Raw genomic sequence first — 19,475 nt, forward strand, 5'->3', positions numbered from 1 at the left:
GGCATTACAATATAGGCTTTTAGGGTGAGTTTAGCCCAGAGATGCTGGTGCAAGTTGTAAAGCATTGAACAACTTTCAGTTTTTATTAAGTTTATTCCTACCATGTGTTCTTCTAACATGGTTCGAATATCAAGCAAAAGCAAATGGAGTTGTACAATAATTAACAACTTGCAACAGCATCTCTGGGCTAAACTCACCCTAAAAGCCTATATTGTAATGCCATATCCAAGAAGCCACACATACAAAAGCTGCTGCATATTTGTATATTTCACTTAAAATCTTTAGAAAGAATGAGGACCAGCGGCTTCTTTCTGGGGGCATTCACAGATAGTAGCTAAAATCAGCCACAGGGACTGAAACAGAAACCTGAACTAACTCCCTAACCTTGACTTGTAGATATTCCACAAAGACAACAGCCTTTGAATGGAAATACGTGAATATGAAATAATTCAAATAATACCATTTTCCCCTGTAAGCATGGCCGTATAAAGTTGAGACAGTGCTCTCACACTATTGTTTAATTCTTCCATTTTTGCCTCCTCAGGCATTTTATCATTATCAGACCATCGGTGACGTTCAAACAGAGTTATGGTGAGATCTGTCCACTCATGTTGCAGCTGCTCAGTATCCAGTAGATCTTCTTGAGCAGTTAAGAATAATGACCCCTCATATCGTGTATAATCTTGAGTAATCATCTGAGGAAAACAAAAAAAAAATACCCTAGAGAAATGAGTCAGATTTATTCAGACCATAGCTAAAGAAAATCACATTTCTAATTTAAGCATCCTTTTGACCAATTTTGGATCACAAATCACTGAATGAGGTGCCATAACGAAAAGGAAACTACAAAATGCCATGACAAAATATCATCATTCTAATCTGCTGGCACCTAGGAAAAGTACTACAGGAGTCAATTCTACTGGTTGTGAGCTCTTCCACTCACTATAATTGAATAAACGTTTGCCATACAGGAAGATTTCTTAATTGATTTGAGTTGAAGTATTGTGTTGCACAACAGCAGAGTGAATTGTACAGCTTTAAGAAAACACCATAGGCTGTTTACATTGGAAATGTGCATCAAGGTTAAACAACTCAGTGTGTGGAACGTTACGGCTCAAAGTTCATTTCACGTTGTAAAAGTGAATCGCAATAAACTCATCCCAAAATTAAGTCAGGGCAATATCTTTTCATTGTAAATAGCATGAAATGTTTACTTCAAATCTTCACCCCAAAGTTGCAATATCTATGGATACTCTCTACAAAGACTTCCTTAACAAGGTTCCACAAAAGAGATTATTTGCAAAAATGAGGCAAGTGAAACTGGTGTCAATTTTAAGACATGGATTGAAAATTGCAGGGAAGTTCAAATCAAAGGAAGTCATACTCAAACTGTATTGTGTGCAGTCCTCTTCACACCTTGAGTACGGTGAACAGTCTGGTCACTGAGTTACATGAAGACATTCAACTAACAGAAGCCATGCAGGCAGAGCCTAAAGATTGGTATCTCATGCTAGAAGTTTACGAGAAGATTAAAGTAAATTTGAAATTTGCAGTCTCAAAAGGAGACAATTACTTGGTGATTTTACAAAATACAAGTGATGATAAACTGTGCAAAAAGGATATAACCTATAAATTACTTTAAATTATGAGCAGAACAACAAGACACCGGGTTTAAATGAATTAAAAGTAAACATAGAGCCACATCAGAAAGCTCATCTTCCTACAAATCATGATAAATATGTGGAACAGAGTTAATTCAGAAAAACCAACATTGAAAAATCTACAATTATCTATGAAACAACTGAATGCTACGCTGAGGTCATGTGATTTTTCCAGATGGTTGGCCTAGAGATAGACAAAAAATAAACTCTCTCATCTGTAATTGCTTTGCAATTGGCTTATGTGAAACATTGATTCATCATCCTTAATATGTGTGAGCATCTTCATTATTGCAAAAATGTGGAGTCATCTTGTAAATGAATCTGTTTAAAGTAAAGACAAACCTGGGTGTAGGCACAGCATATCCATATCCACAAACAGCTGTTTTATAAAGTATGCAGCAGTCATCAAAATGAGACACACTGGACACAGAATTGCTTTCCACTTCAAACATCAAACATTACCAGGTCAGATACAAACTGAGCCTTCTTTGTCCTTCTACCATACAAATAAATTCAAAATCAGAATAGTATGCTTTACCACAGAGGCTCACAAACCTTTGTCTCACTGATTGCATATACTACTCTATGACTCAATATAAAGTTAACTCTGGGCTGGATTTAGTAGTTCCTGCTTTTACTAAATGTGGGGTGGAATCTTGAACGATGGCTAACCTCTCCCTGCTGCCCCAACTTGCCCCAACCAATATGAAAGCCTACTGGATCATGCAACATTCATGCACTTAAGTACTATCCAGTGGACTTCAGAGGCCAGCACCCACTGGGAGCTGGACTACATTGACACTGGCCCAGGCTGCAGAGTTTGGAAGCTTACTGCCAAGAACTTCATTTCTGAGATGGGGAAAAGGGGGCAGGTTTCTTGCCAGTGCCAAAGTGCCCGATTATTCGACCTTTGTGCCACCTGCCCTGTTACCTCTGTGGAAGGGAAACTCTCTTTTCCCCATTAATTTGCATACATTTTAGACTGAACACAGAAACAGATCAAAATATTACCATTTAGAATATAACCAATCTGGCAATGGCATTTCACATTGCACCTGAACAACCATCTCACCATGAACCAGCAAATGAAAAAATGTAAACAGAGTTGGTTACTTGGGCTTCCAGGGTCAGATATCCAGCAAAGAGAGTAGACATTCACCTCATCAGTTTATACCAGATTTGGCTTCGGTATTCAATGAACATCGTCCAGTCTCTCAATGGGTCAGGCTCTGAACAACTATTTTAGATATCCTTGGTCTGCAATGCTGGTTTAAAATGTCCACTTACATTAGCTATTCTTGTGGTCTGACTGACAGTGTGCTGTATACTAAATTAAGGATAAATTTGCAATGTCTATATGAGCCTGTTCAAACTCATTTTACAAGAAACCTTGCAGCCACCAAAAAGAAAAAAGGTTCATTTCATTAGTTGAGGCCAAGTTTGGCTCCAGTGATAAAAGGGCAGTGACTACCCACCCTCACTTCTCTTTTCAAGGCAACTGTTACAAGACCTTCTTGAATTCTGATAGAGATAAATAACTAATTACAAAGGATTTGCACCATCAAAAATATGAAAGATAATCTGTGAAAAAGAAAATTTCTGATGAATAAATGATGAAAAGACAACTCAAATGATAAAACTAAGGTGTGTACTGGAGAAATTTTAAAAATGTAAGAATCTGATTACATTGCCATTGAGATTTAAGATTTAACAGCATTTAACATTAACAGTAAATGTATAGGGCTGGGTTTTATGAGCACCATGGACCAACCTTCCTAACTAAAAAGTCAGGGTAAAGGCCTGCTACACCCACAGCAGCTGCCCTGCGCAATTTAATGTTCAGAGCACCAATCCTTTGGGAGCAACCTCCGCCTCTCTCAATAGGAAGTGCAGCCTTGGAGAGCTGGCCAATCAGACAGCTAAAAGCTCTGAGCTGTCAGCAGTTAACCACCACTCATCTTAGTGTTCCATCATCGCAAGAAGCCCAGCTAAGTGTGGGGTTAGGGGGCTCTCTGGGGCTGACTGACTATGCCTCAGCTAGAGACACAATGGTGGTTAGGGCTCCGGTTCAAAAGGCTAGAGACAAGGGTTAAAGGGGAAGATGAGTCAAGAGCTGGCGGGTTTGCCTCCATTGGACTCAGGCAACTCATCATAGAGGGGTTCACCCCTTTTACCTTATACCAGCTAAAGCTGACAGTTTTCTTGCATGGTCTGGACCTACCCTTGCTATAGGGAACATACTGTTGGTGGAAGGATGAGTCCCTTAAGTGGTCATTAATTGGCCACTCAGCTGCCTCAATAACTCCAAGGGCAGGTGACTACCCAACATCTACCATAGCACCTGCAAACTTTCAGAAAGTTTGGGTGGGCAGCAGCAAGTCCGCCTGCTGAATTTAACAGGTCCCTCCACTGAATAAGTGTGAAATTCACACCTAGTATTACCCGAATCCATTTAAACGTTCATGATTTTATTTCATCTGGCTTTCAGAATCTGACTTTTGGGAAAAACCTGCAATAGCAAGATGATTTAAATAAAATGCTCACCTCATGAAAGTATTTCATATCACTTCTCAGCAAATACAACATTTCTCTCGGAATAGACTTGATTCCCAGAGGACTCCTAAAAGAACAGTAAATGTCAAAAATATACCTCTGTATTTGAAAATGATGCATAGGTAGTCACAAACATCAATAGTTTTGGTTAAGGGCTTCCCCAAGTATGTTCATTGTGTTCTAAATAAAACCAATGCATATAAATTAAACTCATCCTGTCATCAAGCTACAAAATATGTATTTTTATGCTTGTCTTCATTACCTTATGGACTTTTCATTTCAGTATTGAATATATACTTTGTTAAATTCATATTCATTAGACTGAACACACTATGAAAATATGCTAGTGTTTCACCCAGAGAGTGATTATGTTCATTTTTATACTTGTAAGTTAGCTCTACTTCCCAGAGTGCAGAACAATGTAACTTCTTCAGTCCAGATTGATCTGACAAATGCCTTTCTTGATTTTGAAATTTCCTGTTTTATATGATATAGTATCCTAACCACAAATACGTGAACCAGATATAAACACTATTACAAACATGAGGTTTGCAAGATTGTTTTGTTTTGAGATTATTTATTTGATTTGTGATCTGTTTTGAAATCTGCTGACAACAAGCCTACAAGTTTAGATGTGATTATTAGGAAGAATATGCAAAGTATTCCCATCTCTAAACAGTAACCAGAAAAGATATGCTAATGGTAGGTAGACTGTTAGTCTTCAAGTCACAGGTAGTTGTTAGTCATGTCAAATTTTGTAAATGGTTATACTTTAGTCTGTCTAGTTAATTCCAAGATGATTTCAATTTGGGCAAATGGTGTTGAGGAAAGATAATAACCATTTCGACAGGAATACAAGGTCCACAGTGATTAACAAAGATGTGCTATGAGAGAAGACAAGTCTTTTGGAATCCATTGTGGAGCAAATCGGTGTTCCTAAAGATATCACTGAATCTCACAGACAGGACCTCTCACCAAGAATCTGAGAGAAACAGAGGAAGAGAGAGAACAGACATACAAGTTGCAAACCTCTATTATTCAACATGCAAAGTGTGGATGCGAGTTCACACTTGGATTTAGGGCAACATGGTTGTGAAGGTTTAAACAAAACTGGAACATTTGCCTAGTATTGGCTTGACAGAAAGATCTCCAGGGTAACTTACACCTTAAAAGTCAGTTCAGGGATTAGAAATTGTCCACTGGGAAAAGAAAAACAAGCTGAGAATCAAATTAGACTAGTTCCTGGTGAATGAAGTGTTCATTTAAAGATCAGAGCCAAGTATAGCTATGACAGGGAATTCTTGATCATTATACAAGTTAAATGTGGGATCTTTTCTGTAGTTTAAGAGTATAAGTTGCCTTCTGAAGTAGTGCTTAAATTGCTATTAATTTTAATTTGTCATGCTAAAAGCCTTAAACTTGAGAACTTATTGTGTGACTTTTCTGCCATTCACTGGAAGATTGAACCTTATAAAAGTTATAAAAAGTCATAAAACTTTGCCTTGAATTAAATCTTTGACCAAGCTTCCACTGGTTTCAGCAGAGGAGAATTCTGTGTACTAGTGACCCTCTGAAAGAAACACAATCTCATTATCACTTTCTAAAATCTCTTAATTTTAAATTCTATCCCTAGTTCTCATCTCCAGAACAAAAGGAAACATGCTCTATATTCAAGACCCCTCAAGATCTTACATCTATCAATAAGATCACCTCACATTCTTCTACACTCCAATGGATTCAACCTTTCAATGTGTTTATTCATAAGTTAAGCCCCTCAACCCAGGAATGAGTCAAGCGAACCCTCTTTAAGCCATTTTGATTGCAATTATACATTCTTATGACATGGAGATGCATCGATGAAAGTTCGCCATTTTCGAGTTGAAAGTGTGATTTTTTTTCTAACTTATTTGGAACAATTCTCTAATTTAAGAAAGCTGGGATGAATAAAGATTTTGTGCAAATGCCAAAGAAATTTAAATATGTAAAATTCATAAAATTGCCAGGCAAATATTTGAACAAATTTATTGCTGCAACCTTTCCTGTTAGTATTAGTCTCAATATGTTAATTCATTTAACAAAGCTGGAATATGATATATGTGAATGAAGTTGGTTTTTAACTACTTATTTATGGTGACAAAGCTAAAACAGTCAAGAGCATGCTAACTCTAACCTGAAATGCTCCATTTTTGTCAAATCCTTCAAGTTGTCAAATGCTTAATGAGTATAGTCTCTGGTCAAATAATTTATTTTTTCCAGACTGACATTAAATTTCCCTTAGTTGACCACAAGACTCTAGGGACAAGAGATTAGGATAAAACATCCCTTTCATGGCCCTAATTACTGTTCTTCAGCTGAAAAGTATAGATATGCAGACATCAGAAGGGGTCTAGAGTAGCTGAGATGCAACCAAAGTTAAACAATCTATTAAACTAAATTCATGGTTTACACTTGAAAAATGGCAACTTGCCAAGGCTCCAGCATAAGACCATAAGAAATAGGAACAGGAGTAGGCCATTCGGTCCCTCGAGCATGCTCCAACATTCAATCGAATTGTGGATACTCTGACATTCCTCCATCCTGACAAAGGGTTTTGGCCCAAAACATGGTTTTCCTGCTCCTTGGATGCTGTCTGACCTGGTGTGCTTTTCCAGCCTCACACCTATAGATTCCTCATAGCCACTTTCCTGCATTTTCACCATATAACCATTCAGTCCCTGACTGATCAAGAAGTAATCTATCCTCGCCTTGAATATACACAAGGGCTCTGCCACCACAGTTGTCTGTGGCAAGGATTTCCAAAGACTCATAAGCCTGTGAGAGAAGAAATTCCTCCTCATCTCAGTCTTAAATGGGTGCCCCTTTATTCTGAGACTATGCTGTCTGGTTCCAGACTCTCCCATGAGGGGAAACATCCTCTCAGCATTTACCCTGTCAAGCCTTTAAAATTCCAGCACATTTCACTTGAATCACCTCTCATTATTTTAAACTCCAGTGAGTAGAGTCCCAACCTGTTTAACCTTTGCTGATAAGACAATCTCTCCATACTGGGGACGATTCTAGTGAAACTTCTCTGAACTGCCTCCAATGAAATGCTATATTTCCTTAAATAAGGGGTCCAAAAATTCTCTTCAGTATTCCAAATATGATTTCACCAGCACCTTCTACAACTGCAGTAAAACTTCCCTACTCTTATAGGTCAACCCTTGAAATAATGGCTAATATTACATTACGCACAAGTCCATTTCAGTTGCAGCTTTCTGCAATTTCTCTCCAATTAAATAATAGTCTGTTCTTCAGTTATTCCTTCTAAAATGGACAACTTTCCACATTGTGCTCTATTTGCCAACTTTCTTAACCTATCAATAACTCTCTAAACTGTTTGTATCCCTCTTGTAACCTGCCTTTCCACCTATTGTTGTGAAACCTGCACATTTGGCTGCAGTACGTTCGCTTCCTTCCTCCAAGTCCTTAATATATATCATAAACAGTTGTGGTCCCAGCACTAATCCCTGTGAAATCCCACTGGTCATGAGTTGCAAACCTGGAAATGAACATCTTATTCCCACATGCTGTTTCTTACACATTAGCCAATTCTCTATCCATGCCAATATATTACCAACTACACCATGGGTTTTTATTTTAGGACTTGCTCCTTTGTGAGGGACCTTGTCGAATGCCTTCTGGAAGTACAAATGGCAACACATCTACTGATTCCCCTGTATCTACTTTGATTGAGACTGCATGAAAACTGTAATAAATTAGTCAAATGCTATTTCCCTTTCATGAAGCTATGCTGACACTGCTTAATTAGATTTTGATTTTCCAAATGTTCTACTATTCCTTAATAATTGATTCCAATACTTTTCCAACAATAGATATTTGGCTAACTAACCTTTAGTTACCTACTTCTTGCATTCATCCCTTTTTGAATAGAGATGTCACATTGGTAGTTTTCCAGTGCTCTGGTGCTTCTCAAGAATCCAAAGATTTTTGGAAAATTACAACCATTGCATTCACTATTTCTACAGATAGCTCTCTTAAGATCCTAGGATGCAAGCCATGTAGGCCAGGAAACTTTAGCCCCATTAGTTTGCCGAATACTACTTCTCTCGTGATAGTGCTTTAGTGATAATTGCTTTACTGTACTCTTCAGTATTAATAGGATGTTTGAAGTATCATCCACTGTAAAGACTGATGCAAATTATCTTATTAACTCCTCTGCCTCTCCATAACCATCACCTGAATTCATCTAAATTTATTCTGAATTTATTCCAGTCTTCAGGGCTATCACTGACTTTAGCCTTTTTATACGCTCTTTCTTTCACCTTAATACTTGCCTTAACTTTCTTGGTTAGCTTCTCATGCTCTTAGAGTCCTTCTTCTTTACTGGGATATATTTTGGATGAGAGTCATGAATTACCTCCTTAAATGTCTGCCACTACTTGTTTACTATCATTCCTCCTAATTTATTTGCCCAGTTCACTTTAGTCAACTCCATTCTCACTTTATTTGCAATTCCCTTTATTTAAGCTAAACTGTTTCTGACACAAGTTTCTCACTCTCAAACTAAATATTAAATTCTATCACTACTTCCTTGGAGATATTTCACTCTGAGGTCATTTACTAAACCTGCCTCATTACCCATTACCAGAACCAAGATAGTTTGCTCCCTAGTTGGCTCCATGACAAAACTATCCCTAATGCACTCTATGAATTTGTTGTCGTTGTTACCCTTTCCAATTTGATTGACCCAATCAACATGAAGATTAAAGTCACCCATAATTATTGCTTTATTCTTTTATTAGGCACTTATTTATTGATTTATAGCCTTTCTGACAGATTGGAAAGGGGGCCTGTACACTCCTCCTATCGATGTCTTCTTTCTCGTGTTTTTTTTTTAAAACTGCACCCAAACGGACTCAACGTCATACAAACCTAGATCATCTCTTAGAAGTGTCCTCATTTAATCTCTTATTAACAGTGCTAACCCACCAACTTTTCCATCCCTCCTATCTCTCCAAAAGATCAAATATCCTTGAATGTTAAGTTCCCAGTTTTGATCGCCTTTTAGTCACGTTTCTGTAATGACTATGAGTACATATTCATTTATCTCAATTTGCACTATCAATTTGTCTACCTCAATCCAAATGTTTCGTTAAGTTAAAATACAAAGCCTTTAAGTTTGTTCTATTATCGAACTTCCCTATTCTTTTATGGTTCCTTGCTGTAATATGACATTCACACATTCTATCCCTTCCTTTTATTTTCTAGTAACAATTATCCTGATCACTAATTTGCAATCCTTCCTTCTCCTTTACCTTTCAATTTCTAATTTTTCATATAACTGAACCCACCCATGGTTGTCAATAGCAAATGTTTGGCTCAGTTTGAGGCTGTGACTCGGAGTCAGGGAGGGGGCAATAAAAATAACAGAAAACTATGCAGGTGCAGATTATACAAGTACTGATATGCAAAATGCTATTTTAAATCAGACAGGTGCGGCCAATTTGGACATAAACTACTTGAAGTTCAAAAGTACTTTCTGTACTACTTCCAAAACAGCACTCTGGAATATCAGAGATAACAAGGTGTAGAGCTGGATGAACACAGCAGGCCAAGCAGCATCGGAGGAGCAGGAAGGCTGACGTTTCGGGCCTAGATGCTGCTTGGCCTGCTGTGTTCATCCAGCTCTACACCTTGTTATCTCAGATTCTCCAGCGTCTGCAGTTCCTACTATCACTGGAATATCAGCTTGACCCTGTAGTTCAAGTCATACTTCAGAACTTGGGCTCATAATCTCGGCTGAGAATTCAAACTTAAGGGAGTGCTGCAGTATTCAAAATGGCATTTAACATAGTCTCACCTATAGCTTTAAGTGGCTACTACTTCGCAAAAATTAGCTGTCATCCTAGTCTAAGAACACTGTCTAATTTCAATAATTAAAATTTTCAAAAACTTTAAAACAGGTGCAAAATACTTTAAAAATGTGAAATATTCTACACAAATGCAAGTCACTTCTTTATTTACTAAAACAAATTTGGGTCCATCTAACTTGCACTCTAGAATACAGCCTGAGAATGGGAAAACGCAAGCAAGAATCAGTTGAAATTTGGAAGTTTTTATCTGAGGCATCAAGTGACTCAGTATAGCACTATGTTCAAGAAATCCAAATGGTTGATAATACTTACGAAATTTTGTCAGAAAAATATTTATGCCATTTCTTGAAGCCAAATAAAATCTGCTCTCTTTTTTCATAACTTGAATTCTCTGCAGCTTCAAGAATTTTAGAAAACTTATTCATCAGCTTTCTCCACTGCGCAGTAATTTGCTGTAGCTTGGTCTGGTCTTCTGCATCCTATCAGGATGGAGTTAAAACAGCAAATAAGTTTGTTATTTAGCAATAGTATAAGATGTTGGTGGTAGGGTATTTAAGGAGATGAATCTCTGCAAAATGATCTTTAACTCCATTCTATAACAAGCCTCTCAATACAAAACAAAAACAGAAGCTGCTGGAAAAGCTCAGCAGTTCTGGCGGAACACCCGAAACATTAACTCTGATTTTTCTTCACAGATGGTGCTAGACCTGCTGAGCTTTTCCAGCAACTTCCATCTTTGTACCTGATTTACAGCATCCGCAGTTCTTTCAGTTTTTCTCTCAATATGAAAGCAAGATGTGACAGATGCTGGAAACCTGAAATAAAAACCACTCAGGAAACACAACCACTATGACCACAGGAGCCCTTTGTCTTAGGCAGCAGAGCTTTGGTGGATCTCAAGTATACACGGGAGACAGGCAAGGTGTCCAAAGAATAGTTAAATCTCAAAGTTACTTCGGCATGGATGAGAGTTTCAATAGCAAATGAGTGGAGGCAAGGATGTAGGTGGGTGATGTTGCCAAGATGGAAATACGCAGCCTTGGTAATGGTGTAGATGTGCATTTGGAAACTCATCTCTGAGTTTTAGAGAGAATGTGGGTGTGGGGGGTGATGGCGGGGTGCAGAGATCTCATAGAAACCTATAAAATTCTAACAGGACAACACGGGGCGAACACAGGAAAGATGTTTCCTATGACAGGGACTCTAGAACCAGGGTCATAGCTTAAGGATGCTATGTAGGTCATTTAGGACTGAAATGAGGAGAAACATCTTCAACGAGAGAGTGGGGAGCCCATGGAATATTCTGACACAGAAAGCAGCTGGAGCCAAAACATTCATCTTTTTCAAGGAGTTAGACGTAGTCCTTAGGATTAAAGGGATCAAAGAATATGGGGAGAAAATGGGAACAGGGTAGTGAGTTGCAAGATCAGCCATGATCAGACTGAATAGGGGAGCAGGTTTAAAGGGTCGAATGGCTTACTCCTGCTCCTATTTTCTCTGTTTCTATGGGTCATATAGGACACCAAGGTTGGAAACAACCTGGTCCATACAATTGCCTGGGAGATGGATGTGGTCAGTAGCTAGGGAACATTGTTAGGGAACTGAAGATGATGATTTCAATTTTCCTAATGTCTATATGGAAGAAATTTCTGCTCATCAGATATTGAATGTCAGACAAGAAATCTGACAATATAGACACAACAGTGAGGTGACAGTAAGGTGGAGCTCAGTGTTCAGCACACATGTGAAAACTGTCACTGCTTTGAGATTACATTGTTCAGGGCTTGATAAGTGCTGGAGATCTTGAAAATATAAAGGTGGATAAATCTCCAGGACCTGATCGAGTGTATCCCAGGACTTTGTGGGAAGTTAGAGAAGAAATTGCGAGAGACCTTGCAGAAATATTTGTATCATCTATAACTATGGGTGAGGTGCCAGATGACAGGAGAGTGGCTAATGTTGTGCCTTTGTTCAAGAAGGGTTTTAAGGAGAAGCGTGGGAACTACAGACCTGTGAATCTGACTTCAGTGATGGGTAAGTTCATGGAAGTGATTCTGAAATATAGGATGTATATGCATTCGGAGAGGAAAAGAATGATTAGGGATAGTCAGCATGGTTTCGTGAGAGGGAAATCATGTCTTAGAAACTTGATGGAGTTTTTTGGGTAAGTGACCAAGAAAATTGATAAGGGCAGAGCAGCAGACATTGTCAAAGGCTTTACTAAAGTCCAAGAAAACAATGTTCTTCATGTTAGGCTAAATAGTAAAGTCGGATCATATGGGTTTCAGGGTAAGCTTGCTAATTGGACATACAATTGGCTTAATGGCAGGAGACAGAGAGTGATAATGGAGGGTTGTTTTTTAAACTGGAGGCCTGTGACTAGCGTTAATCCACAGGGATCAGTGCTGGGTCCACTTTTGTTTATCATTTATATAAATTATGTACATGAGAATATGGAAGACATGTTTAGTAAAATAGTGGATGACACAAAGATTGGTGCTCTAGTGGACAATGAAGAAGGTTACCTAAGATTAGAGAGATCTTGATCAACTGCGTCAATGACGGAGGGGTGGCAGATAGAGTTTAATTTGGATAATTATGAGGTACCGCATTTGGTAAAACAAACAAGGTCACGTCTTGGGTAGTGTTGTAGAACAGAGAGACCTCGGGGATCAGGTACATAATTCTTTGAAATTTGAATCACAGGCAGAGTGGTTATGATGGTGTTTAGCATGCTTGCCTTCATTCCTCAGACCTTTGAGTATAGGAGTTGGGGCGTTATGTTGAGGTTGTACAGGACATAGGTGAGGTCTCTTCTGGAGTCCTGCCTCCAGTTCTGATTGTCCTGTTATAGGAAGGATATTATTAAGCTGGAGAGGTTCAGAAGAGATTTATCAGGATGTTTCCAGGAATGGAAGGTTTGAGTTATAAACAGGGGTTGAATAGAATGGGATTTTTTTCACTGGAGCATAGGAGGTTGAGGGGTGACCTTATAGAGGCTTATAAAATCATGAGGAGTGTAGATAAGGTGAATGGCAGCTGTCTTTTCCCGAGGGTGGGGGATTTCAAGGTTAGGGAGCATACCTTTAAGGTGAGAGCAGAAAAATTTTAAAAAGACATGACAGACACTTTTTTATATATATACAGAGCGTGGTTCATCTGTGGAACGAACTTCCAGAGGAAGTGGTGGATGCGGATACAGTTATAACATTTAAAAGACATTTGAAGAAGTACATGAATAGGAAATATTTGGAGGGATTTGGGCCAAGTGCAGGCAGGTGGGGCTAGTTTAGTTTGGGATTATGGTCAGCATGGACTGATTAGATTGAGGGGTCTGTTTCCATGCTATATGACTCAATGACTCTAAGAAAAAGGAGGCCAAGGGGATACCACAGATAACTGTGGGAGTAAGGGGTGAAGCTATTCTCTGGCTATGTTTGTGGAGGTAAGAGTGGAGCCAGTTGAGAGCAGTACCACTCAGCTGTATTGTTGTAAGAGATATGTTTGCAACTAGCACCCAGTTCTGCTAGAACCATCCTTTGGGTGATATGCTGCCGTCAACACTTATAACACTAGCTCATGGGGTTTACTAGTATTAAGTAGTGATAAATCTTTGGCAGAAGAGTAACAATAAATAGTTTATTATATGATGGTCAGGAACAAGTTACCATATCATTTAAATGGCTATCTCCATGAGTATTATGTAATAGTCGCTGCTATCAAGCAGACCTACATGTTCAAGGATTTTGGAGAGGAAGGAAACTGGGAAAGAAGGCTAGTGGGTTGCAAAGATGATAGGATGAAGATCTTGTTTCTTGAGAAGATTTTTGATGACAGCAACTTGGAAGAAGAGAGGGACAAAAATCGGAAGACAGCAAACATTAGTAATATCAGATACCACAGGACCAAGGAAAAGAAGGGGATTTGTTAGCAGTTATGGAGAACAAGGTTGAGCAGTAGGCAAATTCTCAAGAACAAGTTTGGACAGGGCATGATGAACGATAGGAGGAAAAAAAAGCAAGTTCAGGGTTAAGACTTGGAGGAACATCAGGAAATTAAGCCTGAAAGGCAAGTGGAAAGGAGAGAATTGGTAGAGGCAGCTGATTGGATGGTCTCAAATGTATTGACAAAGAACTCCCCAAGCTCCTTCCAGTATGGTGAAGGTGCAGGTATGGGTTATCTGGCCCACTGATTTTGCTCCACCGTTCGAACAGATCATGGCTGATCATTTACCTCTTTAGCAATCTACCCAACTATCCCTACATCCCTTGATGTAATTAGTATCTAGAAAGCTACTGAACTCTGTCTTCAACATGCTCAATGATTGAGCTTCCAATCCCTCTGGGACTTAAGAATTCTGACAATTCACCATTACAGCAATTCAAGAACAAAGAACAAAGAAAATTACAACCCAGGAACAGGCTCTTCGGCCCTCCAAGCCTGCGCCAATCCAGATCCTCTATCTAAACCTGTCGCCTATTTTCCAAGGATCTGTATCCCTCTGCTCCCTGCCCATTCATGTATCTGTCGAGATACATCGTAAATGACGCTATCCTATCCGCCTCTACCACCTCCGCTGGCAACATGTTCCAGACACCCACCACCCTCTGCATAAAGAACTTTCCACGCATATCTCCCTTAAACTTTACCCCTCTCATCTTGAAATCGTGACCCCTAGTAATGGAGTCCTCCACTCTGGGAAAAAGCTGCTTGCTACCCACCCTGTCTATATCTCTCATGATTTTGTAGACCTCAATCAGGTACCCCCTCAACCTCCGTCTTTCTAATGTAAATAATCCTAATCTACTCAACCTCTCTTCATAGCTAGCACCCTCCATACCAGGCAACATCCTGGTGAACCTCCTCTGCACCCTCTCCAAAGCATCCACATCCTTTCGGTAATGTGGTGACCAAAACTGTACGCAGTATTCCAAATGTGGTTGAACCAAAGTCCTATACAACTGCAACATGACCTGTCAACTCTTGTACTCAATACCCCATCCGATGAATGAAAGCATGCCGTATGCCTTCTTGACCACTCTATCCACCTGCGTACAATGGACCTGAACACCCAGATCTCTCTGTGCATCAATTTTCCCCAGGGCTTTTCCATTTACCGTATAGTTCGCTCTTGAATTGGATCTTCCAAAATGCATCACCTCGCATTTGCCAGGATTGAACTCCCATCTGCCATTTCTCCGCCCAACTCGCCAATCTATCTATATTCTGCCGCATTCTCCGACAGTCCCCTTCACTATCTGCTACTCCACCAATCTTAGTGTCATCTGCAAACTTGCTAATCAGACCATCTATACCTTCCTCCAGATCATTTATTTATATCACAAACAACAGTGGTCCCAACACAGATCCCTGTGGAACACCACTGGTCACAGTTCTCCATTTTGAGAAACTCCCTTCCACTACAACTCTCTGTCTCCTGTTGCCCAGCCAGTTCACTATCCATCGAGCTAGTACACCCTGGACCCCATGCGACTTCACTTTCTCCATCAGCCTACCATGGGGAATCTTATCAAATGCCTTACTGAAGTCCATGTATATGACATCTACAGCCCTTCCCTCATCTATCAACTTTGTCACTTCCTCAAAGAATTCTATCAAGTTGGTAAGACATGACCTTCCCTGCACAAAACCATGCTGCCTATCACTAATAAGCCCATTTTCTTCCAAATGTAAATAAATCCTATCCCTCACTACCTTCTGCAACAGCTTCCCCACCACTGACGTCAGGCTCACCGGTCCATAATTACCTGGATTATCCTTGCTACCCTTCTTAAACAAGGGGACAACATTAGCAATTCTCCAGTCCTCGGGGACCTCACCCGTGCTCAAGGAAGCTGCAAAGATACCTGTTAAGGCACCAGCTATTTCCTCTCTTGCTTCCCTCAGTAACCGGGGATAGATCCCATACAGACCTGGGGACTTGTCCACCCTAATGCCTTTTAGAATACCCAACACTTACCCCCTCCTTATGCCGACTTGACCTAGAGTAATCAAACCTCAACATCCATCATGTCCCTCTCCTCGGTGAATACCAACGCAAAGTACTCATTAAGAATCTCACTCATTTTCTCTGATTCATTTTCATCTCAGTCGTAAATAGTCTCCAACTTATTCTAAGACTGAAGGAAGGTATTAAGAGAGAAAGGGAAGAGGAGTTTAATAATCCAAGAGATATCTTTGCATTCCAGAATGATCCTGAAATAGTGAGCAGTCTTAGCAGACATCAGCAGGGGCGTTTATCTATTCACTGCTAAATCACATAAATCAGTTAATGTCAAATCCCTTCAAATCCTGTATCCCTTGAACTCAGAGGGGTGAAGATGAGGTTCTATTAGGCAGAAAGAGTCTCAAGAGCAATGGATGAGAGCTGGTGGCCACTGTGGTCTGCCAGTAGTCTAACTCGGAGGATGACTTTTTCATGTCAGAGGGTTAAATGATCTCGCACATCAGGTTACTGCTAGGGAATGCATCTTCAGATGCAATGTAGGGCTCTCTTGTGTCGCAGTGGTATTCTCCCTGCACCTGGACCAAGAGTCCTGAGTTCAAGTCTCACCTGCTGCAAAATAACATCTCTGAACAGGTTGATTAGTAAAATAGGTCAGATGCCATATGCTCCCAAATGCATCGTTAGCCTCACACGCTGTTCAATTCACAAAGCTCCTTCACTTGCTAATCATCAATTCCTATCAATCACGACACATACTCACATTTCACAGCCTTGTCTCATCCTTACAAATTTAGCACTGCTATTAGCCTCACATGTCACAGCTTGCACACACTTGCCAGTCATTCAAAACAGCAGGCACATCATCTAAATATTCCACTTCACTCAATGCCACTTCACTGTCTTGCAGGACAAAGTAGCCCACTAGAGTAGCAACAGCCATAAAGCAGCATACAATGGAGGAGACTGTCAAAGTAACATCATCAAGGACATAGCCAGAAGCTGAGCCAAAACTATCAGTGATAACGGTATATTCTTATCCAATCCACCTTCTCATACAACTTTAACCTCAAGCCCTCTATGTTCAGATTTTAAGTCATAACAGAATCACGCACTTCATACTTCCTCTACTACTCTCACCCAACCCTGCTGTCATGCCCATTGCTAGGAGATAGCAAAGGACTGGTTTCAATCCAGAAATGGTGCAGGAGGCTGGAGCCCTAAAGGGTGACAAAACTGCTTATGAAATAACACAATCACTCAATCTAGCACTCACAGCAACTAGCTCAGACACTGGTACTGCATGTAACATGAAGCTGGATCTATGCTTGAGAGAGAGTGCAGGAAGAAACAATCAAGTAGATTACGTTTATATGGAAAATGACTGCCACACAGCCCACCTTTAAGAAGCATGGTAGAGTCAGATGCCAACTGGACACAAGCTTTTCATTCAGTTTGGAGTTCATCCTTTCTAGTACTGAAATGGTGTCCAACTTCACACACAGGCATGACTTGAGGAAGCAACTGCATTGCAGTGCCTGATGGCCATTTCTTCACTTCTATTGAAGCACAAGCAGAAGATATCCAAAACCCGACTTGTGCAGTAGAAGCACCAATTTATATTTGGAAATTTCAGCTTGTTGCTGAGGGAGTTCAGACTGCTGCCAACATGGCTGTGAATATTAGTGCTCAAATGGGCTTTTAGGGTCCCACAACAGTTCAACAACATGTGCTGCAGAAAATCACTCCCAATTGTTAGGGGATTGCTCTGGGGCAGTTGCCATGGCTTCACGGAGATTGAAACTGTTCTGCTCTTAATGTGACAGGAACCGTGCTCTCACCACTGCCAGTTTGCCAACACCATTGGTACTGCCACTTAGCCAGCCATCCCAGACTGTTGCTGCCCATGGAGGGTAGAGCAGTCCAAAACAGGCCTTCTGGTTTCAGAGCTATGTCATTCTGCAAGGCATGTATTGTCTCCAATTGTAAGACAGAAGTCTTCCACCAGCCATGCTGCAGCCACTACAGTGGAGCCTCACAGGAGCACTAGAATCATATGTCAATGGCAAAGGCACTCTCAAGGTAGTACTAAGGACAACTACTTGAGTTTTGTATGAATTCTTGTATTTTGTTGCTTAAAACTTGTATAGAATAATCATTCTGTGGTGGATTTTATTTCAGCACTTTGGTAAAGAGGATACTAAAATGGTTCATAGCTGAGATGTGGTATTTTTTGGGACTATTGCACAATGTGTCCCGAGGCTGTATGGACGTGAACGGAAGCACATTATGAACTCTCAGACATCATGCTAGTCCCACCATTCACACAAGAACTAGGAGCAGGAGTAGGCCGTCTGGCCCTTCAAGCCTGCTCCGCCATTCAATAAGATCATGGCTGATCCTTTCGTGGACTCAGATCCACTTACCCGCGTTCTCACCGTATCCCTTAATTCCTTTATTGTTCAAAAAAAATCTACCTTTTTTTTTAAAAAAGGCGTTTACTGAAGTAGCGTCAACTACTTCACTGGGCAAGGAATTCCATAGATTAACAACCCTCTGGGTGAAGAAATTCCTTTTCAGTTCAGTCCTAAATCTGCTCCCTCTAATCTTGAGGCTATGCCCTCTTGTCCTAGCTTCACCTGCCAGTGGAAACATCCTCTCTACTTCTATGTTATCTATTCCCTTCATAATTTTATATGTTTCTATAAGATCCCCCCTCAATCTCAATCTTCTCAATCATTCGGTTGGTTACAACATAAAATAAAAATACTTTTCCAGTCATCAATATGATAAATTAAAATATGTTACCAAAATCAGGTTTTAAACAGCAAGATCTATTATCCATGTTTCTTAATAAACACAACTATGGAGGGTTTTATCATCAAAACAAAACTTAATCAATAAAGCTGTTATAATTGTTTAACTTACACAGTTAACATAGAAGTTAAAATGCTTGTCCCAAGAAATATCCCCAAAACACACACGCCTCAGGAACAGAAAAGAACTGATTTATCTGCAGAGATCAGCTTTCTGTTAATAAAATACTTTGACCAATGTGTTCATCTTGAAGGCAAAAGGATAGACCTTAGAACGTACCAGAGTCTGTTGCAGTGATCTTCTGGCATGTGTAGTCAAGTATGGTCAAAATCACATTTTGCTCATGAAATACAATTTTGAGAAGTTTCTTTAATCATTCTTTTAAAAGAATGAAAAGGTTTCATCTTGAAGTAGACAAAAATGTTTTCAGAAATCAGAATGAACAGTTGCTCTTAACAACTTTCCTCTAATTCAGCTTATTTTTAGCAAGCTTTCCTCCAAGTCAGCTTGATCTTGGCAGGCTTTTCTCCAGCTCAGCTTGTTCTTAGCAAGTTTTCCTGTATCTGAACCAAACTAGATCAGAACCTCTCCAAGTCAGTCACT

The 19,475-nt window shown here is 39.8% G+C and overlaps 1 protein-coding gene across 1 annotated transcript in view; it reads right to left on the reverse strand.

Annotated features, from left to right (window-relative positions):
• Positions 1 to 19,475, reverse strand: part of axdnd1 (axonemal dynein light chain domain containing 1) — a 134,046-nt gene that overhangs the window by 55,592 nt on the left and 58,979 nt on the right. The window contains exons 15-17 of the mRNA XM_048602234.1: positions 10,403 to 10,569; positions 4,206 to 4,281; positions 461 to 695 (exon numbers count right to left, since the gene is read on the reverse strand). Of these exons, the coding sequence (XP_048458191.1) occupies positions 461 to 695; positions 4,206 to 4,281; positions 10,403 to 10,569 (478 nt within the window). The remainder of the gene's footprint in view (positions 1 to 460; positions 696 to 4,205; positions 4,282 to 10,402; positions 10,570 to 19,475) is intronic.

The sequence above is a fragment of the Rhincodon typus genome, chromosome 10 (genome assembly GCF_021869965.1).
Source record: "Rhincodon typus isolate 14 chromosome 10, sRhiTyp1.1, whole genome shotgun sequence".
Taxonomy (NCBI): Eukaryota; Metazoa; Chordata; class Chondrichthyes; order Orectolobiformes; family Rhincodontidae; genus Rhincodon; species Rhincodon typus.